Below are 22341 nucleotides of genomic sequence, written 5' to 3'. Positions count from 1 at the left end.
CTTTCACACCCCTTTGGACTCCATGTTTGGGTCCCCTTCCACGAACACTCCCTTCGTGGAAGCCATCTTTCTCTCTCCTGGATTTCCCCTCTGAAGTCCCCTTCCACACCCCCTCGTGGAAGCCTGTCTTCCCCTCCTAAATTCCATCTCTCTATTCCCTTCCAGTGTGGAAGCTGCTTCCCTCTCCTGGATCCCATCTTTCTGGATTCTCCCACTCAGTGTGAGAGCTAGCTGTTTCTTTCTCTTTCTCCTGTTTCTCTCTCTTTGAATAAATCACTGTCTACAAACACTTTTGAGTCCGACATTTACTGCGCATTGTGCCGTGGTCCCCTCTCTCATTCTTTAGAGGGCAGGAGACCAAGAATCTGAAGAAACTTCCTCTCAGGGGAGCTGAGGGCACCCTGAACCCCTGAACCCCAATATTACATTATTATGAGATCGGGTGTAGGGTCAATATGGATTTTAGAATACTTTCTTATAAAAGATGGCAGAAATCAGAGGCTTTGCAGTCACTCAGAAGTCAGGTGATCACCTATGTGGTATGATTTGCAAGATCTAGAAGAATCCACCTGTCTAAAAAAGGCTGGTGGGGACCAGCCTTCCACGAAAGCCTGAATCGCAGATGACTGTCGACAAAAAAAGCCACAGTATGTCAAGGTACATACATGGTTGTCTTCCCTGGGACCAAACTAAAAGGGGGCACCAGCTTCAGTGACCTCTAACCTCCCCACAAATTGACACTGCCTGTCCATTTCCTCATACACAAAATGAAGGTGTTCGTTTTCATAACTTTTCTCTCTCTCTTTTTTTTTTTTGAGACGGAGTTTCGTTCTTGTTACCCAAGCTGGAGTTCAATGGCGAGATCTCGGCTAACAGCAACCTCTGCCTCCTGGGTTCAGGCAATTCTCCTGCCTCAGCCTCCTGAGTAGCTGGGATTACAGGCAGGTGCCACTGTGCCTAGCTAATTTTTTGTATTTCTAGTAGAGACGGGGTTTCACCATGTTGACCAGGATGGTCTCGATCTCTTGACCTCGTGATCCACCTGCCTCAGTCTCCCAAAGTGCTGGGATTACAGGCATGAGCCACCGCCTTCTCGCTGGTGACGCCTTCCCAGAGGTGTCTGAAGAAGTGGCAAAGCTAGATGAGCACTCTTGTCCCATCTTAATAAATTACATTTTGTAAAGACATGCTTGTCAGATCTCTTTCTCAAAAGTGTGAGGCAATTTTGAGAAACTGTATTAATTACTACAGCTGGTCATTGTCGCTGTGAAGTATCCAAATATTCAAATATTAAAATTAAATCACCTGGAATTCTGAAAAATATCAACCTAAGATACTAGATTAGGATTGCTATATTAAAGTTCTCAATAGATCTCATGGATGACATGTTCATTGAAAAGTTTTGCTTCATTTCAAGGGCAAATAGAACAAGGGCCACTTCTAGTTAATTAGGTCATCAGTTTCTCCTGCAGTTGCCTTGCTTAATGGAACAATTGCAACGAGAAAAGCAAACAAATGAATGACCCTCAGCACAAACAAAATTGCTTGTAAAGGAACGAGGCAATTGCATAACACGCTATAGGACCACGGCCAGATCAACGGTGGGACGGGATTTTTTATTTAAATGTAAATTTAATAAACTTTGCCCTATATCTTCATGTTTAAGAAACCGAATCTGTATCAACCTGCTTATTTTCTCTGACACTCCCTTTTTTTTTTTCCTGGCCATAGAGATTTAAAGGAAAGCCTGTATTACTAAACCAAAACCTCAGGTTTCACAAGCTTTACACACAAGCCAGCCTGACATTTTGCATTGGTGAAAAGAGACAAAAGAATCAACCAGGAGTGCATAAAAATCATATTATGTATTAAATTGGAAAACTTGGCTTTAAGCTTCAAGAACAGGAAAATCAGTGTCAGAATTCAAAAAACAAATGTGGACTTTAGGAGAATCACAGAATTTTATTAGAACTATGAATATGTTCAGAGGAGTGACTTCTCCAATTTTAACTGTTAGATTTCAGTTTTGCATTTCCTTGTAGTCTCTGAATCTTTACAAGTTAAAGGGTTCCTAGTTCATGGGAAATGTACTTGCTAAACTTGAAAGTTCTTTGTCAGTGAGCAAAGGCATGCAATACCCCCCTGTAGACATTAGCACTTTAAAGAGAGAGCTTGAGGATACCAGACATCGTCGAGTTATCTGGAAACTTTACCTTCCCCCATTTTCCACTGTTAATGACCGCAGCTATATTTTATGGCCTGGTTTGACGCACTCGAAACAAAGCCTGTGGCCCAAGACCAAAGAGGATCAGCTGCTCTCCAAACATGGGAAACACCAGCCTGGCTGGCCAAAGCTGACACTCTGGGCTTTATTATAAGGAATTCTTTTCTGTGCCACATGCTTTCTTTTTGGCATATATTTTAACTCCCTTCCCACCCTCACTCACCCTGGGGAAAAGAAAAGGAGGGGGCACCTATAATACTATTTCAGGATTCCCTAACCCTGACCCAGCCTGAAATCAGCTTCATGTCATTGTCCACAAACCAGCTGAGGGGCAAATATTCACAGTCTCCTGTTTTCAAACGGGACAGTTGTGCTCAGTGACCAGGAAGCCAATGTCCCTAACTGGCTTCAAATCATATGGAGAACACAGCAATCCAGTGTCAGGGCGATGAGTCACTTCATCTGCCACGTGCAGACAAACACACCAACCCCACACAAAGGACGGGCAAGTTCCCGTGTTACCCTAAATCCTATCCAGGCCAGTTCAGTGACTTAAGGAATTGCCATATTTCGGTCCTGTGTGAAAGAGCAAAGCAACGTAACGCTTTAGAAAACTGGAATTCAAAAAGGAGGCAATAAACTATTACTCTCTACAGAGAATAACTTGCAAATACTTCACAATAGGGTGTCAGCAGGAATTAAATACGAAAAGACACGTGCTCTCTATTTCCAGAAGAAAATGCCACGTGAGGATAACCTGGCTGAGCTTTGGGGTGACAGAGCCAGCCTAGAGGCTGATCCTGCACACCTGGATATCCAGGCAGCGCTGTGCTGTCGCCCACTCTGAGCTGCGAGCCAGATCAGAGAAAGATCCCCAATCACCCCACCCTCCACCTACCCCACCCTCACCCATCAAGAGGTCTGTCCTCTGTCAGGGAGTACATAGGGATCTGGACATTCCTGCTGGAAGCTCCAAACAAGGTCCTGTGATCTAACTATGGGAAACAGACTCAGAAAATAATGAAACAGTCTTTTCCAAGAATACAGAAGAAAGGTGTCTCACCTAAGACTAGAGAGCCAGAGTCAGAATGGCTCCCAAAGGGAAGAGAAGAATCTATTCACAGGAGACCGTTTGGAGCAAGAAGCATAATTTCACGCTGTGTTGGGGTGAATAAAAAGTGATAAAGTGCTCAAGGGAATATCAGAAAGCCAACAAAGACATGGAGTTGTCCAAAAGCTTCTGCCAAACCTCAGAAACTGGATTGGACAGAAAAATCTTCAGTAGCCGCGGTCGCCAGAGAAGGCCCCAGCGTGACGTTGCCGTGTCTCCGGGCGCGTTCCTATTCCAGTCTGCACCGGGGAGTTCGCGGTCCCCGGAGCTGCGTCAAGCAGTACCAAGGGACACCAAATCCACACAGCCCTCGACGGTTCTCAGGGAAAAAAAAGCTTCAAATCTTTAACTCGCCAAATGAGACACTTGTTAGGGCACCTTCCATAGAAGAAAATGGACTTGCCATCCGAATGAGCAGTAAATAATAGTAAACAGTCATACTCCGAATGGCAGCGAAATGCAACGCACGCGCTTTGACACCCAGACCGCGGACACTATCTCTGGTTTTGTTCTGCACACACACCCCAGTCCCCAAAGAAAAAACATCATTCTTTACCCAAATACCTGTGAACACCCGTTCACCTGGGCTTCTCCGACGTCAACACGCCGTGGGGGGCTGTGCTGAGCACTGAGCATGTCTTCCTACGAGTTGGTCTCGCTCACCTCGACTGCTGGGGGTGTGGCAGGGCCTCGTCTCCTTCTCTGCTCCACCCTCTCCCTGCATCTGGAACTACAGTCCATGAGGAAGAAACAAGAGGGCTCTCGTCTTCAAAGATGCAGGTGTGGGCAGAGTCGTCCTCAGGCAAGGGAGGAATCAAGAAGGAGCCCTTCGCTCTCTCCTGAACCGTGAGAGAGCTGGCCCCCCTCATTTCCCCACCCCACTCTGAGGGGCAGCTTCGTAAAAGAGCCCTGAGAGATTAGAAAGGAAGCTTCTGGCTGGACAGGTGGCTCACACCACCTCGCCCGACCTATCTTACAACTTCTAGAAGGGGCTCAGCCACCTTCGAAGGGGTCATGGAACATCGGCAGGCTTCTCTGGGGGAAATTCTGACACTGCAGCCATCAGAATCTGCTACTTGGGCTCAAATTTTGGAATTCCTGTCTCCCCTTAGAGACAAGTCAAGTTTCTCTTAGAGAGGGAGGAAAACCAGCCTTATTGCATCCCAGTCATGAGACCCACCGCTGAGGTCCGCTCCACTGTCTCCCTGTACCCTCTGCCCAGGCCTTTCTCAGCGCAGCATCACCTTCTCCCTTCTTCCTCTGCAGTCTAGATTAGCAAACTAGAAACCTTCGCTGGTCTTATCTTCCACCTCTTGATTAGGTGAAGGATGGAGCCACCTGGGGTGGAGCAGGGATCAGGTCATCCTGCCATGAAAGGGGCAAGGGCAGAGCAGATGGGGCACGTGGGGCATCTGTGCAGATCATCTGTAAGGCGTCTCCGCTCCTTAGCCTCTCTGCAAGGCCAGGGGCTCTCTAACCGCATAGGAGACCACCCGGGTGGGCCATAGTTCTCCGTCTTTTGTCTTCCCTCGCCTGCCCTCTAGTGGGGAGAAAAAAAATAACCAGCGAGGACAGCAAGAGCCAGCAAAACCCCGCAGCAGATATAAGGCTCCTAGCAGAGTGAGAATCGAACCACTGGGGCTGGGGATGGTCTCTCTCTCGCCACACTGATGAGGAATGAGGGAAAAGACTATGGTTTCCCCTCGTTTTCACATCTTTGCTAGTGTTTCCACTGCTGTGATACCAGCTCAACCCATGACACAAATAGTAGGCATCACGCTTCTTCTAAGTCTGTAAAGGAAACAGGCATTATCTTTGCAGCAAGGCCTATTTTAGAAAAGAAATGTTTTTGTACATAAATAAAAGTCCACACTTTCTAGACTGACTTTGTCTGCATGCTCAGCCAGTACCTTAGACTGCACACTCCCAGTGGAGAGGCCAGCTCCACTCCAAGGCTCATTGTGTGCGACGATCAGTAAGATGTGCTGCCAGATTCCTCACTCCAGGCCCTACAAGGAGCTAGGCTATCCCTTAAAACAGACTTCTCACTCTTCATTAACACTTGGAAATTAACTTCATTCACCCCTACATTTAGATGCTAAGAAATCTATTTTAGAGTTTAACACTTTCAAAGGTAGGTCTAAGCATTTCGTAAAAACCTACTAATCTTAAACACATTCCCAAGTATGCACAGTATTTTTTCTTTTCAGCTGTTGCAACAATTAATTTATTATTCAATGGATTATGTGGGCGACTACCCTTGACCTGCATTGATTAATTGCTGAACCACATTGCTCCAAGCTTTCAATCCTAGTGAAAGGCTTAATTATGTTCGTGTTCATTGTAACAGCAGGGGGAATCAAGTCACAAGAAGTCCTTGAACAAACTGGTATTTGCCATCTATTCTCATATATGAATTATGCTTTAAAAACTCCAGGGCTATTTTTAAGCCATATTTAATAATATGGCCTGACACCAACTGAAGCTTTTACATGGAGATGAAAAGCTTATTTCCTTGTAAAATTCTCACAAGGAATTATTGCAACAAAGGAACATCTTGTTCTAGAAAGCCTGCTTAATAATGCAGACTGTTTTTATATACCCTGGTGGTTTAGGTTCTTGAATGACAAGGTAGTCCAATCCCTGCAGTGACTCAAAAGGGAAAAATGCAGGCACCAAGTGGAAGAACTGGCTGCACAGAGTCTCCTTCCTCTCCTCCGGTTGCCCCGCTCTCCCTTGGAACGGCTTTCAACTGTTACTTCACACCTCCCACCCGACCCTGTCTTTTCACCCACTCAGATTTCACTGGCTTAGAAGAGACATTAGTCACAGCATATCCTAGTCACCAATTGCCATGTAACAAATTACCCCAAATGTATCAGCCTAGAGTATCTGGTTTATTACATCACATGATTCTGTGAGTGAAGGATTGGAGTGAGGTTTGCCTGGGCGATCCTTCTGCTCTGTGTGGCATTGATGAAGGTTACTCAGCAGCGTTCAGCTGGCAGATAGGCTGGTCTGATGGGCCAAGACAGCTTCACACACATGCCCAGCGTCTTGCAGAGATGACTGGAAGGCTGGGCTCAAATGGAGCACCTATAGGCAGCTCCTCCAGCATGGTGACCTCAGGATAGTCAGTGAAGAAGACAGAAGCCACACAACCCGGTATGACAAAAATCACCCAGCATCACGTCCACTATATTCTACTGATTACCAAGCAGTCGCCATGGTCAGGCCAGATTCAGAGGGAGGAGAATCAGACCTCACTTCTCAATAGGAGTATCAAAGAACTGGCAGCCATCTTTAATCCACCACACTATATGATTCCAGGCTGTGCCAACATGCTCAAAGTATATGGTTTTTTTGTTTGTTTGTTTTGAAACAGAGTCTCACTCTGTCACCCAGGCTGGAGTGCAGTGGTGCAATCTCAGCTCACAACAACCTCCACCTCCCAGGTTCAAGTGATTCTCCTGCCTCAGCCTCCCAAATAGCTGAGACCACAGGTGCACACCACTAGGCAGGCCCAGCTAATTTTTGTATTTTTAGCAGAGACGAGGTTTCACCATGTTGGCCACGCTGGTCTTGAACTCCTGACGTTGTGATCACCCGCTTCAGCCTCCCAAAGTGCTGGGATTACAGGTGTGAGCCACTGCGCCCAGCCAAATCATATGTTCTTATTCGTACTAATAAATGCTTTGAGTATTTTAGTTATTTACTAACTTGAACTGGTTTAACCCATTTATGCCTGAGGTTGCAAATTTTCTGTGTGAAAAAGCAGACCTTGGCAGTGACCTTGAGCAGTAGGCTATTAATAACTCCCACAAGCTTGGCACTCGAATCATGAGGCGTAATAAGTGGGTTAAGAAAACCTTAGCAGTGTCTAAAAGCAATGGAGTTGTTGTTTTATACTCAGCCATGGATGGAGCTACATATGTACGGGACTTCCCTTAGCAAGAGCCTCAATAACTGGAGAGTGACAGAACATTCTTGCTTTATTACTGTTATTTATGATTCAAAGAATCATAACATATTGGTCAAAAGGGCAGCTAACAAAAAAAGTCCCCCGCCATGTCTAGTGTGTTAATGCTTCTGAGTTTTGTTTTGTTTTTTGAGACGGGATTTCACTCTTGTTAATGGCTGGAGCACAATGGCGCAATCTCAGCTCACCACAACCTCCACCTCCTGGGTTCAAGCACTTCTCCTGCCTCAGTCTCCAGAGTAGCTGGGATTAGTAGCATGCGCCACCACACTCTGCTAATTTTGTATTTTTAGTACAGACATGGTTTCTCCATGTTGGTCAGGCTGGTCTTGAACTCCTGACCTCAGGTAATCCACCCACCTCGACCTCCCAAAGTTCTGAGGTTACAGGCATCAACCACCACGCCTGATGCCTCTGAGTTTCTTTAAGCACTGGATTCTGTGTTTGGAGAGTTACATGACACAAAGAAGCCACTGAGTGCAACCTAAAACTTCATCCAATCTGATCATTAATGGGAGGAGAGTTGACGGCATCCAACTCAGAGTTAAAATGAAGAGAACAAAGCTAAGGGAGAGAACAAGTCTTTTCAAGTTTCTTTGAACTCACCTCCAAGGCTCTGACACCGCAGGTACCAAAAAAGTGTTGATTTTTCTCATTTAGGGAGAAAGGATATCACCGGATCTCCAGACCGATAACGCCTTTAGTTTGCCTAGGCTTTGACGTGTCCAGCATCTTGGACAGGCCACACAGCCTTCATCCTAATGACCCTATCGGAACATCAATGTGTGTTACAGCCAGGAAATAAAACAGTGACCTCCCTGCTCTGATCTGTCATCCTCATACCCTGCAGGTGACTAGAGAAGGACCAGGGTCACCAGTCGGGGGACTGCTGGAGGTGCATATGAGCTTCTTCCAACCGGACTGCAGCATCCTACACCCCCCACCAAAGTTAGGAAAATACAAGCATAAAGCCTCAAGCACCATGGGTCCAGGCTTTCTTCTGCCTCCGCAGCCAGCCATCCTCTCCAGTGGAGAGTCTCCCTGGCTGGAAGGCAAACTCTAGGTCTGTGGAAGAGGCCCTGACTGCCTGGCTTCTCCAGGACAGTTCTGAACTCTCACACCTTGAAACCAAAAGGATGTCCTGGAACTGACAGCTACTTTGTCAGCACCGTGTTGCCTCTCCTTTGTAAAAATAAGTGCTGTTCCTTAGAGATAAAGAAATAACTGCAGAAAGGGGACATGTAGTGACCTAGGTCACATTTCCAGGTCTTCCTTGCGGTGTGCTATAATACGGTAGTCTCCTACCATGGAAACAGAAGAAAGAAAACAACCTTCCACGTGCCATAGTACTTTATTAGCTGTTGAGTTAATGTGCTCGAAGTCGACGTCTGTAAACACAGCCTGGCTGGTACATCACCGGTTTAGGTGGAAAGAAGCTGTGAGATAGTAATATAAAATTACATTCTACAAGACGTATAATTAAAAACTGGCCACCTAAGTCTTTCCACCTGATAGAGTAGCCATTTCTACATGACTGTCATTCATACACCCATCTTTTGTGCAGAGAGGTGGATAAATTGATTCCTCTTCCAAATAGAGGGGCATTTGGCAGGTGACCTTGTGGTGAGAGATCTAGTGTCTAACTCTCCCCTAGAGGGTTATCACCGCCCAGCCTGTTAGCCTGCTCTTCCCACCTGGCCTAGCAATCTCCTGTGGTCCCCGTCCTCACTGTCTAGGGTGAAGTTCTCCAGAAAAGCGGGGGCTGTGTTTGTTCTAATCACAGTTACACCCCTAGCCCCAAGCACAATGTCTGCTACTTGGCTGATAATCAATAAATATTTATTTTAAATATACATTTGGGTACAAAACAGCACTTGGTGGCGAAAAGGACAAAAAAGCAGCTTTTACTTTCCCTATAATAGACTCAACTTTTATGTGAACAGCCATATACTCTTCAAAGAAAAGAAACAGTGAGTTGAGGGGTAGAATCCACAAACCTAGTAAAAATCTGGAATATGTCAACAGAGTCTGTGTTTTCCAATAGAGCTACCCCCTCAAAAGCTTCAAAATTATTTTTTCAAACAACTTTTGATATTTGAGTATTTCAGTTCTCCCTCTGTGTTAGTCCATTTTCACACTGCTATAAAGAACAACCAGAGACTGAGTAACTTAGAAACAAAAGAGGTTCAACTGACTCACAGTTCCACATGGCTGGGGAGGCCTCAGGAAACTTACGATCATGGTGGAAGGGGAAGAGGAAGCAAGGCACATCTTACATGGCAGCAGAGTGGGGGTTGAGGGAGATTGCCACACTTTTAAACCGTCAGAATTCATGAGAACTCACTCACTGTCATGAGAACAGCATGGAGGAAACTCCTCCCGTGATTCAATCACTTCCCACCACATCTGTCCCTCAACATGTGGAGATTACAATTTGAGATGAGATTTGGGTGGTGATACAGAGCCAAACCATATCACTCTCCCACTCCTTAAACATAAGCTATACATAGCCTTCATCATCCTCCACAATTCCCTGGATCTCTGCAGATGGGATTTATCCTCATTCTCTATAAATTTTAGTCAATTCCTTTTGACAGACCAGAGCACAGATAGAATATCTGGCTAAGTGACACAACCTCAGAGACAATATTTTTACATTGCTGCATCACAGGTGATATTTTCACAATTGTTTTGATTTGTGGGACTCAAATAAGTTTCAGTAGATGGTAGACAAAGATCAAAGTGACATATCTTACACTGGAAGATGGGCTGATATAGGTATGCAATGATCCTGCTATCTATCCAGTTTAAACTTTGTTTTGAAAAGGAATTCTTACCATGTAACATGGAGTTTCATTCTAAAAGGGCATATGCTTGATAAAATGTACCTGTTAATTGAAAATAGAGAAAAAGGGGTAGGACTGAAAATACCTGATTCTTCAGAATTTAAAAGTTACAGAGTATAAAGTAAAGCAGTATTTAAAGATGCTGATAAATAAAGTTGGAGATTCTAAAAGTGCCACCATCATCCACACTTTGCTTTCCCATGCATCAATTACAAGAAATTACTAAGACTAAAAGGGTAAATTATCCAGTGCAGTCAGCACGTTCCTATAAAAATATATGGAACAAATATGTCAGACAAAAGTCTAGCTTCTTTAACATAAAAATCGAAAGAATAGGTCAAAAGTCCATTTGAAAAATGCAAAGAACAGAAGCAGCCAGCTCACAGAAAGACAGATACCAATATATAAAATATATTCAACCTCACACGTAATAGAAGAAACGCAAATTGCATGACAATGGACATCATTTTCACCTCTCAGATTCAAAATATTTGTTAACTCTAAGCAGAAAAGTTTGGGGAAATAAGCATGACACTGATATAGTGTCAAAGGAGCATTACGTGTGTCACCTATTTGAAGAGGAAACTTGGTAATGGTTATCAAAATCTTAAATATGCACTCCCTTTTCCCTAGCAATGCCATTTCTAAGAATTTAGCTCCCATATATTATTAAACATCTGCAAAGGGATATTCACTACACTATTATTCAACATATCAAAAAGAGGAAGCTACCTAAACAATTACCTATGGGGAAATGATTATAGAGTATGCCCATCACCAGAATACCATGACATTTTTCACAAAAATGTGACAGGGCCAGAGGCACTGATAAGGAACAATTTCTAAGATTGTTGAGGGAAGAAAGCAAGATGTAAACCAATGTATTTCTAGTGTACTATTTTTTGTGAAGAAAAAAAAGGTAGATACGGTGTTTTAAAAATTTGTTCACAAATTCTTTGCCTTTTCTTTTAAATGGTGGGCCTAACTCCACTTTCCTTGAGGACTGGACTTAGTAATCATACCTCTAATGAAGAAGGCAGAAGTGATAGCATGTGACTTCTGAGACAGTCATAAAAGGCATTATGGTTTCTTTCTTTCTTAGTCTCTCTTAGATCCCTGCTCTGGGAAAAGCCAGATGCCATGTTGAGAGGACACTAAAGAAGCCCTATAAAGAGGCCCAAATGGGAAAAAAAGAAAACTAACTATACTTCCCATCAAAAGACATGTCAGTCATCCATCTTGGAAGTGGATTCTCCAGCCCCAATAAATCCTTCAGATGAGACCACTGCCCTAGCCTCAATCAATCCTTCTGATGAAACCACATCCTTAGCCCTAATTAATCCTTCAGATGAGATCACAGCTCTGACTGACATCCTCACTGCAACCACATGACCCAGAAATACCCAAGTGATATGGTTTGGCTCTGTGTTCCCACCTAAATCTCACCTTGAATTTTAATGATCCCCATGTGTCAAGGGCAGGACCATATAGAGATAATTGAATAATGGAGGCAGTTTCCTCCATACTGTTCTTGTGATAGTGAGTGAGTTCTTATGATATCTGACAGTTTCATAAGGGGCTTCCCCCTTCACTCGACACTTCTTCTTCCTGCCACCATGTAAAGAAGGACATGCTTGCTTCCGTCTTCTGCTGCAATTGTAAGTTTCCTGGCCTCCCCAGCAACGTAGAACTGTGAGTCAGTTAAACTCGTTTCCTTTATAAATTTCCCAGTGATAGGCAGTTCTTTACTGCAGTATAGGAACAGACTAAATTGGTACTTCAGAGAGTGGGATGCTGCTATAGGGATACCCAAAGATGTGAAAATTACTTTGGAAATTGAAAACAGACAGAGGTTGGAACAGTTTGGAGGGCTCAGAAGACAGGAAGCTGTGGGAAAATTCGGAACTTCCTACAGACTTGTTGAATGGCTTTGACTAAAATGCTGGTACTGATATGGACAATGAAGCCCAGGCTGAGCTGGTTTCCAATTGGGATGAGGAACCTATCGAGAACTGAAATAAAGGTGACTCTTGCTTTGCTTTAGCAAAGAGACTGGCAGCATTTTGCACTGCCCTAGAGATTTGTGGAACTTTGAACTTGAGAGAGATAATTTAGGATATCTGGTAGAAGAAATTTCTAAGTGGCAAAGCATTCGAAAGGGAGCAGAGCATAAAAGTTTGGAAAATTTGCAGCCTGATGATGTGATATAAAAGAAAAACCCATTTTCTGAGGAAAAATTCAAGGCTCCTGCAGAAATTTGTGTAAGTAAAAAGAGCCAAATGCTAATCACCGAGATAATGAAGAAAATATCTCCAGAGCATGTAAATGACCTTCATGGCAACCTCTCCCATGACAGACCTGGAAGCCTACGAAGGAAAAATAGTTTTGTGGGACACAGGCCCCCCCTGCTGTGTCCAGCCTAGGGACTTAGTGCCCTGCCTCCCAGCTGTTCCAGTCATGGCTAAAAGGGGCCAAAGTGCAACTCAGGCCATTGCTTCAAAAGGTGCAAGCCCCAAGCTTGACAGCTTCCAAGTGGTATTGAGCCTGCTGGTGCACAGCCGTCAAGAAGTGTGGTTTAGGAACCTCTACCTAGATTTCAGAGGATGTATGGAAATGCCAAGATGTGCAGGAAGAAGTTTGCTGCAGGGGCAGAACCCTCATGGAGAACCTCTGCTAGGGCAGTGAGGAAGGAAAATGTAGGATCAGAACCCCCATGCAGAGTCCCCACTGGGACACTGCCTGGTAGGGCTGTGAGAATAGGGCCATCATCCTCCAGCCCCCAGAATGGTGGATCCACCAACAGCTTGCATTGTGCACCTGTAAAAGCCACAGACACTCAACAGCAGTCTGTGAAAGCAGCCGAGAGGGGTGCTGTACCCTGTAAAGCCACAGGGGTGGAGCTGCCCAAGGCCATGGGAGCCCATCTCTTGCATCGGCATGACCTGGGTTGAGGCATGGAATCAAAGGACATCATTTTGGAACTTGAAGGTTAATGACTGCCCTATTGGGTTTCAGATTTACGTGAGCCCTGTAGCCCTTTTGTTTTGGCCAATTTCTCACATTTGGAATGGACATATTTACACAATGCCTGTACCCCCATTGTATCTGGGAAGTAACTAACTTGCTTTTGATTTTACAGGCTCATAGGTGGAAGTGACTTGCCTTGTCTCAAATGAGACTTTGGACTTGGACTTTTAGGTTGATGCTGGAAATTAAGACTTTGGGGGAACTGTTGGAGGGGCATGATTGTGTTTTAAAATGTGAGCACATGAGATTTGGGAGGGGCCTTGGTGGAATGATATGGCTTGGCTGTGTCTCCACCCAAATCTCACCTTGAATTGTAATAATCCCCATGTGTCAAGGGCAGGACCAGGTGGAGATAATTGCATTATAGGAAAAACTTCCCCCATGCTGTTGTTGTGATAGTGAGTTCTCATCAGATCTGATGGTTTTCTTTTCTTTTGTACTTTAGGTTCTGGGGTACATGTGCAGATCATGCAGGATTGTTGCATAGCTACATACATGGCAATGTGGTTTGCTGCCTCTATCCCCGTCACCTATATCTAGCATTTCTTCCCATGTTATCCCTCCCCAGCCTCCCCACCCCCCACTGTCCCTCCCCTAGCCCCACCAACAGACCCTAATGTGTGATGATCCCCTCCCTGTGTCCACGTGTTCTTATTGCTGAACACCTGCCTATGAGTGAGAACATTCAGTGTTTGATTTTCTGTTCTTCTGTCAGTTTGCTGAGATCTGATGGTTTTATAAGAGGCTTCCCCTTTCACTTGGCACTTCTTCCTGTCACCATGTGAAGAAGAACGTGTTTGCTTCCCCTTCTGCCATGATTGTGAGTTTCCCAAGGCCTCCCTAGCCATGCAGAACTGTGAGTCAATTAAACTTCTTTCCTTTACAAATTACCCAGTCTTGGGCAGTTCTTTATAACAGCATGAGAACAGACTAAGCAACTCACAAATCCCAACTAAGCAACTCACAAATTCCTGACCTAGAAAAACTATGAATAATAAATGTTTGTTGCTTTAAGGTTCTAGTTCTTGGGACAGTTGCACAGCAATAGATAATAGAGTGAGGATATGTTTGAATTTGCATAGAATATATCTGGAGAGATATTTGGTGGTTATCTCTAGGGAGAAAAATTAAGAGGCTGGGCTTCATGGGTGAAAGAAGACTTAATTATGATTATATTATATCTCCTTATATTTCTAAATTTTACTATTCCAGTGTATTTTCTTTTAAAAAAAAATGATAAGTAAATTTTACAAAAGCATCACATGGACTACATAAACATGTTATACTAAACTTTGTATAAATATATTTGACGTACATATTATGCTGACTTTATATAAATCAAAATTGTTATGGTTTTAATAGGCAAAAAACCCATTTCTAACAATATGTAAGTGTTTAGTGTCTTAAATATTTCTTACTCACTGGAAAATAAACTGCTGGTTCTTTCTTCTATAACTGTTCTCCTTTTTCCTCCTAAATTAAACTCCAATTTTGTATGCATGCCATTGTATCTAGCCCCAGATGATGAGTAAGAATAGGCCTAAGCAAGGAGTCAGTATCTTCTTAAAGGGCCCTGTAATAAATATTTTGGGCTTTGTGATGCATAGAGTCTCTGTTGCAACTACTCAACTCTGCTGTTGGAGAGTGAAAGAAATCATACAGGATACGTCAAAAAACAAGTGTGGCTGGTTTCAACAAAAAAAATTTGTTAATGGGCCCTGAAATTTGAATTTCATATATTTTCCGCGAGTCATGAATTATTCTTCTTTTAATGTTTTCCAGCCACTTAAAAATGTAAATAATTCTTAGATTGCAGGTGTACAAAAACAGGTGGCAGGCTAGATCTGACCTGCATGCCACAGTTTGCTAACCCCTGGTATATACAAGCCAATCTCATTTCCTTGTGCTTGTAAAAGTCCAGGAGAGGATTGGGGCACAGAACCTAGCTGTAGCCATTAGACTACAGAAAAGTCTACTGCAAGAGTTCTCGGGAACATTTCTCCCCCCTGATGAAGAGGAATGGGAATAAGAAGAAAACTCCTGACCCTTCCCTCTAGCTTCCTACTTGAGATATTGCTGGTCAGGGTTTGGTACTTAGGGCTAAGGAAGCCATCTTTTGATGATTCAGGAGACAGAACACAAGGAACTAGTCTGTGCCCTTGGTGCCATGGGTAAGAGGCTGCATCCACCTGTCTCTGGATTACTTGTTGTATGAGAAAAATAAACTTCTGATTAAAGGCACTTGTTAACTGGTAGTTCATTAATCACAGCTGAACACACTCTTAATGATGTTCTCTTCGACATTAAATACCATGCTACAGTACCAGCTGCGGAAAAATACGATTTATAACAAGCACTTAAAATATACCAACTTGTTAGCCCATTTACCACCTAACTTGAGGGCAAAGTTGCTTGGCAGAGCAGAGTTTCCCCATGCCAGAGCAGGAAAAAACAGTAAGAGACTGTCTTAAATTCAAGACTGGGAAATCTTTGTAGCAGCATTAAATGAAATAGATTTTATGCCTAAGCACCAACAACTCCAAATTAAAATGCTGCTTTTCAAAGGAGGAAGTGGAGCTCTCAATACAAGCATGGATTTTAGCTGAAGATGAACTTGGATACTGTCTTCCTGTCGGGAAGAGAATAAGCTGACGAAAAGCTTGGGGGTTGTCTTTTGGAAACTGTCTATATTGTGAAGAAAACGTCTCCCCCAACTATGCCCAAATATAGGGCCCAATTTATAAGTCAACACTCAGGCAGGAAAAAAAAATAATTCTGGAAAAGTTTAGAAGATTTGAATATCTACCTTTATAATTCTCAGAAAAACTTTTCCTTTACTGAACATTGACAGGAGTTTGGAGAATGATAGACCAAGGATTGCCTATTTTAGAGAATCTTGAAGAATCTATACCAGGCATTATCAGAGGACCCCACACTCTGTGGAATGGAAAGGAAAATGGTTGTGTCTCCACAAATATAATTAAATCAACAACTATTTAGTGACTACCACTGTGTCTGCAGGTCCTTATTCTGCATGCTCCTGTAGCCTGCTGGTCATCCTCCAGCATTAACTTCATACCAGCATTAACTGGCTGTCTGCTATGTGTCAGACAGCATGTTAAGGGTTGAGAGAACAAGGACAGGAAAAACTACATGGTCTTTGCAATGCAGGCCTCCAGCCCAGTGGAGATGCTGTAGATTTGTTACATTACATTGTTCAATGTCTGCATTCTGTGCTAGGTGGTAAACTCTGGGAGGGCAAGAAGCTTGTGAGTCCTGCTTACCAGTGTGTCCGCAAACTCTAGCACAGAGTCCAACACACAGTAGGTAAAATATCTTTATACATTAAATTAACATACAGACCCATAGTAGGAGGCTCCCCCTGAGCCTCAAGCATGAATCAGAGTGTTGGCTTTTACACACTCCTTCCAATCCTAGGTTTTATCTAGGTATCTGAAAGGAAACAATACATTTACATGCCTAAAGGACCCAGTGTAGTATTTCTGAAGGTTTTCTGTGGGTCTTTAGATATTCAAGGAAACGGGATAGCTGAGTGGGCTGGACAAAGGCTGGCTGTGTGAAGTCAGGAATACAAAGGAAACCCCACATGAGTGGGGGAAACCCTTGCTGAAGATAAAGAGACACAATTGCTCTCATGAAGCACATGACCCGTCAGCCCAGACATAGATGGGAGGTGTGACGGGTGCACATGGCAGGAAAGAGCTGCAGATTTCCAAAGCTCCCAGCATCCTGTAACCCTGTGGCCAAGACGTCTTCAAGGAAAAAAGGTGGCTCTGGTTTTCTCACAAGGGACACTGGGCGGGGAGAGTGGGGAACTGGGCTGTGTCTAGGTTTTGCTTTTCACTAGCTGAGTCATCTTGAACTCTTCCACCCGACTCACTACTTATCAGCACTACAAAAAGCACCAACGGAGGGCCTGCCATGAGCCCACTGCAGTGGCAGGAGGTGAGAATAGAGAGGCAATGACAACACGGCTCTCACTGACGGTGGAGGGGGTGTTCCCACCTCCAGCGTGCATGTGCACACCCACACCTGCCTGTATGTAAGAGGTTACACAAAACATCATGCTCCACCTATTTCCACTCAAAGTAACCCAGTACTAATCTCATATATGTAATCTGTAAGCAGGTTTCTGAGACAATCAAAAAACAAATTACAAAAAAATTGTTTTTAGGGGAGAATTAAAGTCTCAGAAGTGCATCTTGGCTCATTTTCCTTCAGAGCACGTAGCACACACATAGTTGTGAAAATAACATCTCCCTTTCAAGCTCCCTGGAGACCAAGCCCCATAGAACAAGTCTCAACATGCTCTCTCCCAGTGACAGGTACACAGAGAGCCACAGCCTACTGGTCTACCAGGAGCCCATCAGACGCTGGTCCTGGCTCAGCTGTGTGATGTGGCAGTGCTTGGAAGACCTTTTTTTTTGTTTTTTTGGAGGGGCAGGGCGCATTTCTGGGTGACAGTGTTTATTCAAACACCATGTCTTTCTTGAGTTTTACTGTATTTCAACAGGTCAGTTTCACCTCTTTGGAAAACCCAAATGTGAAGACAAATGCAAGTTTTTTTTCAGCTCAGCAATAACTGCAGAAATAGGTGGCGTCCAAATCCCGGGTGGCCCGGGATTAATCACAGGTCAACACTGAAGATTTTTTTTTTTTTTTTTGAGACGGAGTTTCACTCTTGTTACCCAGGCTGGAGTGCAATGGCGCGATCTCGGCTCACTGCAACCTCCACCTCCTAGGTTCAGGCAATTCTCCTGCCTCAGCCTCCTGAGTAGCTGGGATTACAGACACGCGCCACCATGCCCAGCTAATTTTTTGTATTTGTAGTAGAGACGGGGTTTCACCATGTTAACCAGAATGGTCTTGATCTCTTGACCTTGTGATCCACCCACCTCGGACTCCCAAAGTGCTGGGATTGCAGGCGTGAGCCACCGCGCCCGGCCAACACTGAAGATTTTTAAGTCGTCAAATTTGCGAGGAAATCCGTATCTCAGACTGTCCCACCCGAAGACCCTGACTCAAAGCTTACACGATTAGGGGAACCAAAACTGTAAGCAAGACGTTTTTGGCGACTAAATCTCCACTACCGCTAAACTCCTGACGTTAATGAAATCCTCCCTTAACTCTGCGCTGCTAGCGTTTTGCCTGTTGTTATTATGCTGTTGTGTGATTATGTGATTATGTTGTTACCCTTTGTTATTATGAGGAAAGAAAAAGAACCTTTCTTACTAAATACATTGCAGAGTTACCCTATAATTTGATGGCAAATAATTAACACTTCTTTGAGAAAACAAAACTAAAAATTAGCGTAATCAGCAACTAATTTACCACAAATTAATTTAAGGTCTTTCTTGGCTGGTTCTATATGTTCCTGGCTTTTGTTCAAGAACATCCTTGCATGCTTATACAATAAAACAAACTGACAAATTAATAACATGGCAATTCTCATAAAGATGGAGAATATAATATTACATGGTAATTAGAAGCAGATGTGGGGCAATTATTCTTACATGGGACTACATAAAAAGCCATTATTTTCTGGTATATGTGTAACCAATATATTCATTTTTAACAAAACAGGAAGAGAGGCCAGCCATGGTGACTTGTGCCTATAACCCCAGCACTTTGGGAGGCCAAGGTGAGGAGCCACTTAAGCTCAGGAGTTCGAGACCCATTGGAGCAACACAGTGAGACCTACGTCTCTGCCAAAAAAAATTTTTTTAAACTTGCTGGGGGCCAGATGCAGTGGCTCACACCTGTAATCCCAGCACTTTGTGAGGCTGAGGTGGGCGGATCACGAGGTCAAAAGATCGAAACCACCCTGGCCAACATGGTGAAACCTCATCTGTACTAAAATACAGAAATTAGCTGGCCATGGTGGTGTGCACCTGTAGCCCCAGCTACTCAGGAGACTGAGGCAGGCAAATCGCTTGAACCTGGGAGGAGGAGGTTGCAGCTGAGATCACGCCACTGCACGCCAGCCTGACACCTGGCGACAGAGTGAGACTCTGTCTCAAAAAAAAAAAAAAAAAAATTGCTGCGTATAGTGGTGCATGCCTGAGGTCCCACCTATTAGGAGACTGAAGTGAGAGGATTGCTTGAGACCAGCTTGGGCAAACAGTGAGACCCTGTCTCAAAAAAAAAATTTTTTTTAAGTAGGAAGAAATGTGAGTTAGGAGTTCCCAAATCGAATATAGGGTAACTAATTTTAAAATGTGTTTGCTCAGCTGTCATATGAAGGCTAGGGGAATGTTTGAAAGAAATATTGCAGTACTTCCTTTTAAACCCAGCCGTGAATTCTACATTCTATGTATGCCATAGAAAACCCACCATGAGTGCCTAGGCATGTTCACGAAACCCAGGTCAGGTGTCCACTGTAGAATGAAACCCAAATGAAATTAAGCCCAAAAAAGGAGACTAGAAAAGGCTCATTTTGGCAAAGAAATCCTACTCTGAACTAATTAACGGATTTTACATCAAGTATTTCAAACTCAGAAAATGAGTCTAAAGGTTTTTTGTTTGTTTGTTTGTTTTTGCTTGTTTTTTGATTTGGTGTCTGTTTTTTTTTTTGTTTGTTTTGTTTTGTTTCATTTTGTTTTCAAACAGCATGAATGGTAGGATAAGAAGAAACTGAAACACCTTATCAATCCTGTGAGGCATATTGTAAGTGATGCTCAAAAGTTAACCAATCTCAGCCGGGTGCGATCTCAGCTGGGCGTGGTGGCTCAATCCTGTAATGCCAGCAGTTTGGGAGGCCTAGGAGGAGGAACACCTGAGATCAGGAGTGCAACATGAGTCTGACCAACATGGTGAAACCCCATCTCTACCAAAAACACAAAAAAATGAGCCAGGTGTGATGGTGCACACCTGTAGTCCCAGTGACTCAGGAGGCTAAGACAGGAGAGAATTGCTTGAACCCAGGCTGTGGAGGTTGCAGTGAGCTCAGATCTCACCCCTGCATTCCAGCCTGGGTGACAGAGCGAGACCCTTTCTCAATTAAAAAAAAAAAAAAAAAAAAAAGTTAACCAATCTCATTGTTTGGAGATCAATTTATTTCCTTAAGAAAAAAAAGAGCTAACAACTGAGCACCAAGTCAATCATCGAATAAAGCATTAGGGATAAGCTGCCCATGCCATGCCACTCCTGGTGGCATGCCTCTACCTATATGCCACATGCCTCTACCTATACAAAGTCCTCCCAAGCAGCATCTGAGAAAACAAGTCATTTTTACTTTTCATAACATTCTTATCCTTAGAAATTGGAGGTAATTAGGTACCTAGAGAGACTTTCCCTAAAAACAAATAACATAAATAATGGCAGGGATGAAAAGGTAACCACTTCTGTGCAAAATCAGTGCAAGTTTATGGGAGCAGCACAGATGTAACAATAGAACGCACATGTGTACTGTGCTTATTTCCAGCCAGGCACTTTGCTAAGTGCTTTCTGTAATCTAATTCTCGATTTCCCACGGTAACCTCAAGGGCTAGGTACTATCATTGTCCCCATTTTATCAATGAGACAACAATGATACCAGAAGGTTAAGTAATTTGCGCAAGGTCACACAGCAAGAAATTAGCAAAGCCAGCATTTGATCCCAGACCCACTGGCTCTAAAGCCCATGTTCTCGATCACCACACTAGTGCACGCCAGCAGCCAGGCACCCATTCAAGCCTTCGCTACATTCCACACCTGTGTTCTGCACTGGAGATGGAATGACGCATTTCACATGGCTGAGGAAAGAGAAAAGCAAGCTGAGGGCAGGGCCTCAGTAGGGACATCCGACCTCAGCGGGAACTGGAAGAGATGATGTCCATGCTACTCTTGGGCATGTAGCAGATAACCAGGCAGGAGGGATGACAGGGGCAAGGAGAAGAAAATCCATTTAGGCAGAGGGTACATAATGTACAAAGTTTCAAGGCGGGAAAGAACGTGGGTCCCTCAAGGAACGGTAAGTAGTTTAATCCAGCTGGCATAGTGGGACCACCGGTAACAAAGGGTGGGGACACCCATCGATGCCAAGCCAAGGCCAGAGAGAAAGGAGGCAGAAATAGCATCATAAAGGGCCTTGTGGGCTGCCTAAGCAGGAGGGATGTACCTGAAATCCTGCAATAAACAACTAAGGAATTTCACACAAAGAAATGAAATGATCAGATCTTGTCCCCAGCTCACTGGCTATTACAAAGAGACAAGATGGGAGAGGACAGAGAAAAGAAACAGGGAGACTAGCCAGGAGCTGTGACTGTGCATCAAAACTGTGCTAAGAGGCCAGGTGCTGGAATCATGAATCCCTGCAACCACAGCAACGAGAAACTTCTTAAACCCAGGTGATTTGGGTTTGGGACCACACAGCAGCACTGTGCTCCAGCTCTTCCCAGTGGCCTCCCAGGGGCTGGTGTCCTGAGGTTATGTCCTGGCGACTTGAAAAAGGCCAGAAACAGCCCCTTCACCTTCTCTCTAGGGAAGAAATACACACCTGTTCTGTTCCAAGTCCCTTGCCACCCAAACGATTCTTAAAATCCTGATGTTAATCACTTTGAAAGCATTTCCTTTTACTTATTAAAATGGGCTTGCATTTCAGTCAGAGAGGTTTAGACGGTGACTGGTTTCTATAAGCCCGAAAGTATTTCTGAAGGATTATGATTCAACATGAACTGCACATTCTTGACCTTATTATCTCCAGCTTTCCTGGGTCTGGTCAAAGGCCCTCAGAAAAGGCTTTTTAAACAAAGATCCTGGTGTGAACTGCTGCTGGACTTTGTTCCTTTATTTTTCATGCATTGTAAATAATTCCTGTTTAAATTCAAAACTTCCTTCTGTGTCTACAGATTCCTTCACAGAAGCCTTGCTCTCTTCCCAGGTGAACTGAGGTTAAAAACATGACATATATGCAGATGATGTTCAAGCCACCAGCATCATGTATTCTTCCAAATTAAATGTTAAAGGTTCAAAAAACATTATAATATGTCAATAAGGTTCCACTTTTCCCCCTAAACATGAATTGTTGATTCTACCAGAATGTGATACCTTTTTGAAGTTGAAGACATTGACCAGCTCTGGGCCTCTGAGATTGCGTCTGGAAGGCACCTCCCACACTGAACTTACCTGTTTGCATTTTTGGGCTTCAGGTATT

The 22341-nt window shown here is 43.8% G+C and overlaps 1 protein-coding gene across 2 annotated transcripts in view; it reads right to left on the bottom strand.

Annotated features, from left to right (window-relative positions):
- Nucleotides 1-22341, bottom strand: part of CLIC6 (chloride intracellular channel 6) — a 51748-nt gene that overhangs the window by 27136 nt on the left and 2271 nt on the right. Inside the window, exon 1 of one of the 2 annotated variants that reach the window (XM_078358747.1) lies at nt 3900-22315. The exons of the other annotated variant lie outside the window; for it this stretch is intronic. Within the exon in view, the coding sequence (XP_078214873.1) occupies nt 3900-3971 (72 nt within the window). The 5' untranslated portion in view covers nt 3972-22315. Of the gene's footprint in view, nt 1-3899; nt 22316-22341 lie in introns of those variants that run through there. 2 annotated transcript variants of the gene reach the window in all.

The sequence above is a fragment of the Callithrix jacchus genome, chromosome 21, assembly GCF_049354715.1.
Source record: "Callithrix jacchus isolate 240 chromosome 21, calJac240_pri, whole genome shotgun sequence".
Lineage (NCBI taxonomy): Eukaryota > Metazoa > Chordata > Mammalia > Primates > Cebidae > Callithrix > Callithrix jacchus.
The sequence above is the reverse complement of the archived record's forward strand: the minus strand, read 5'-3'. Positions and strand labels throughout refer to the sequence as shown.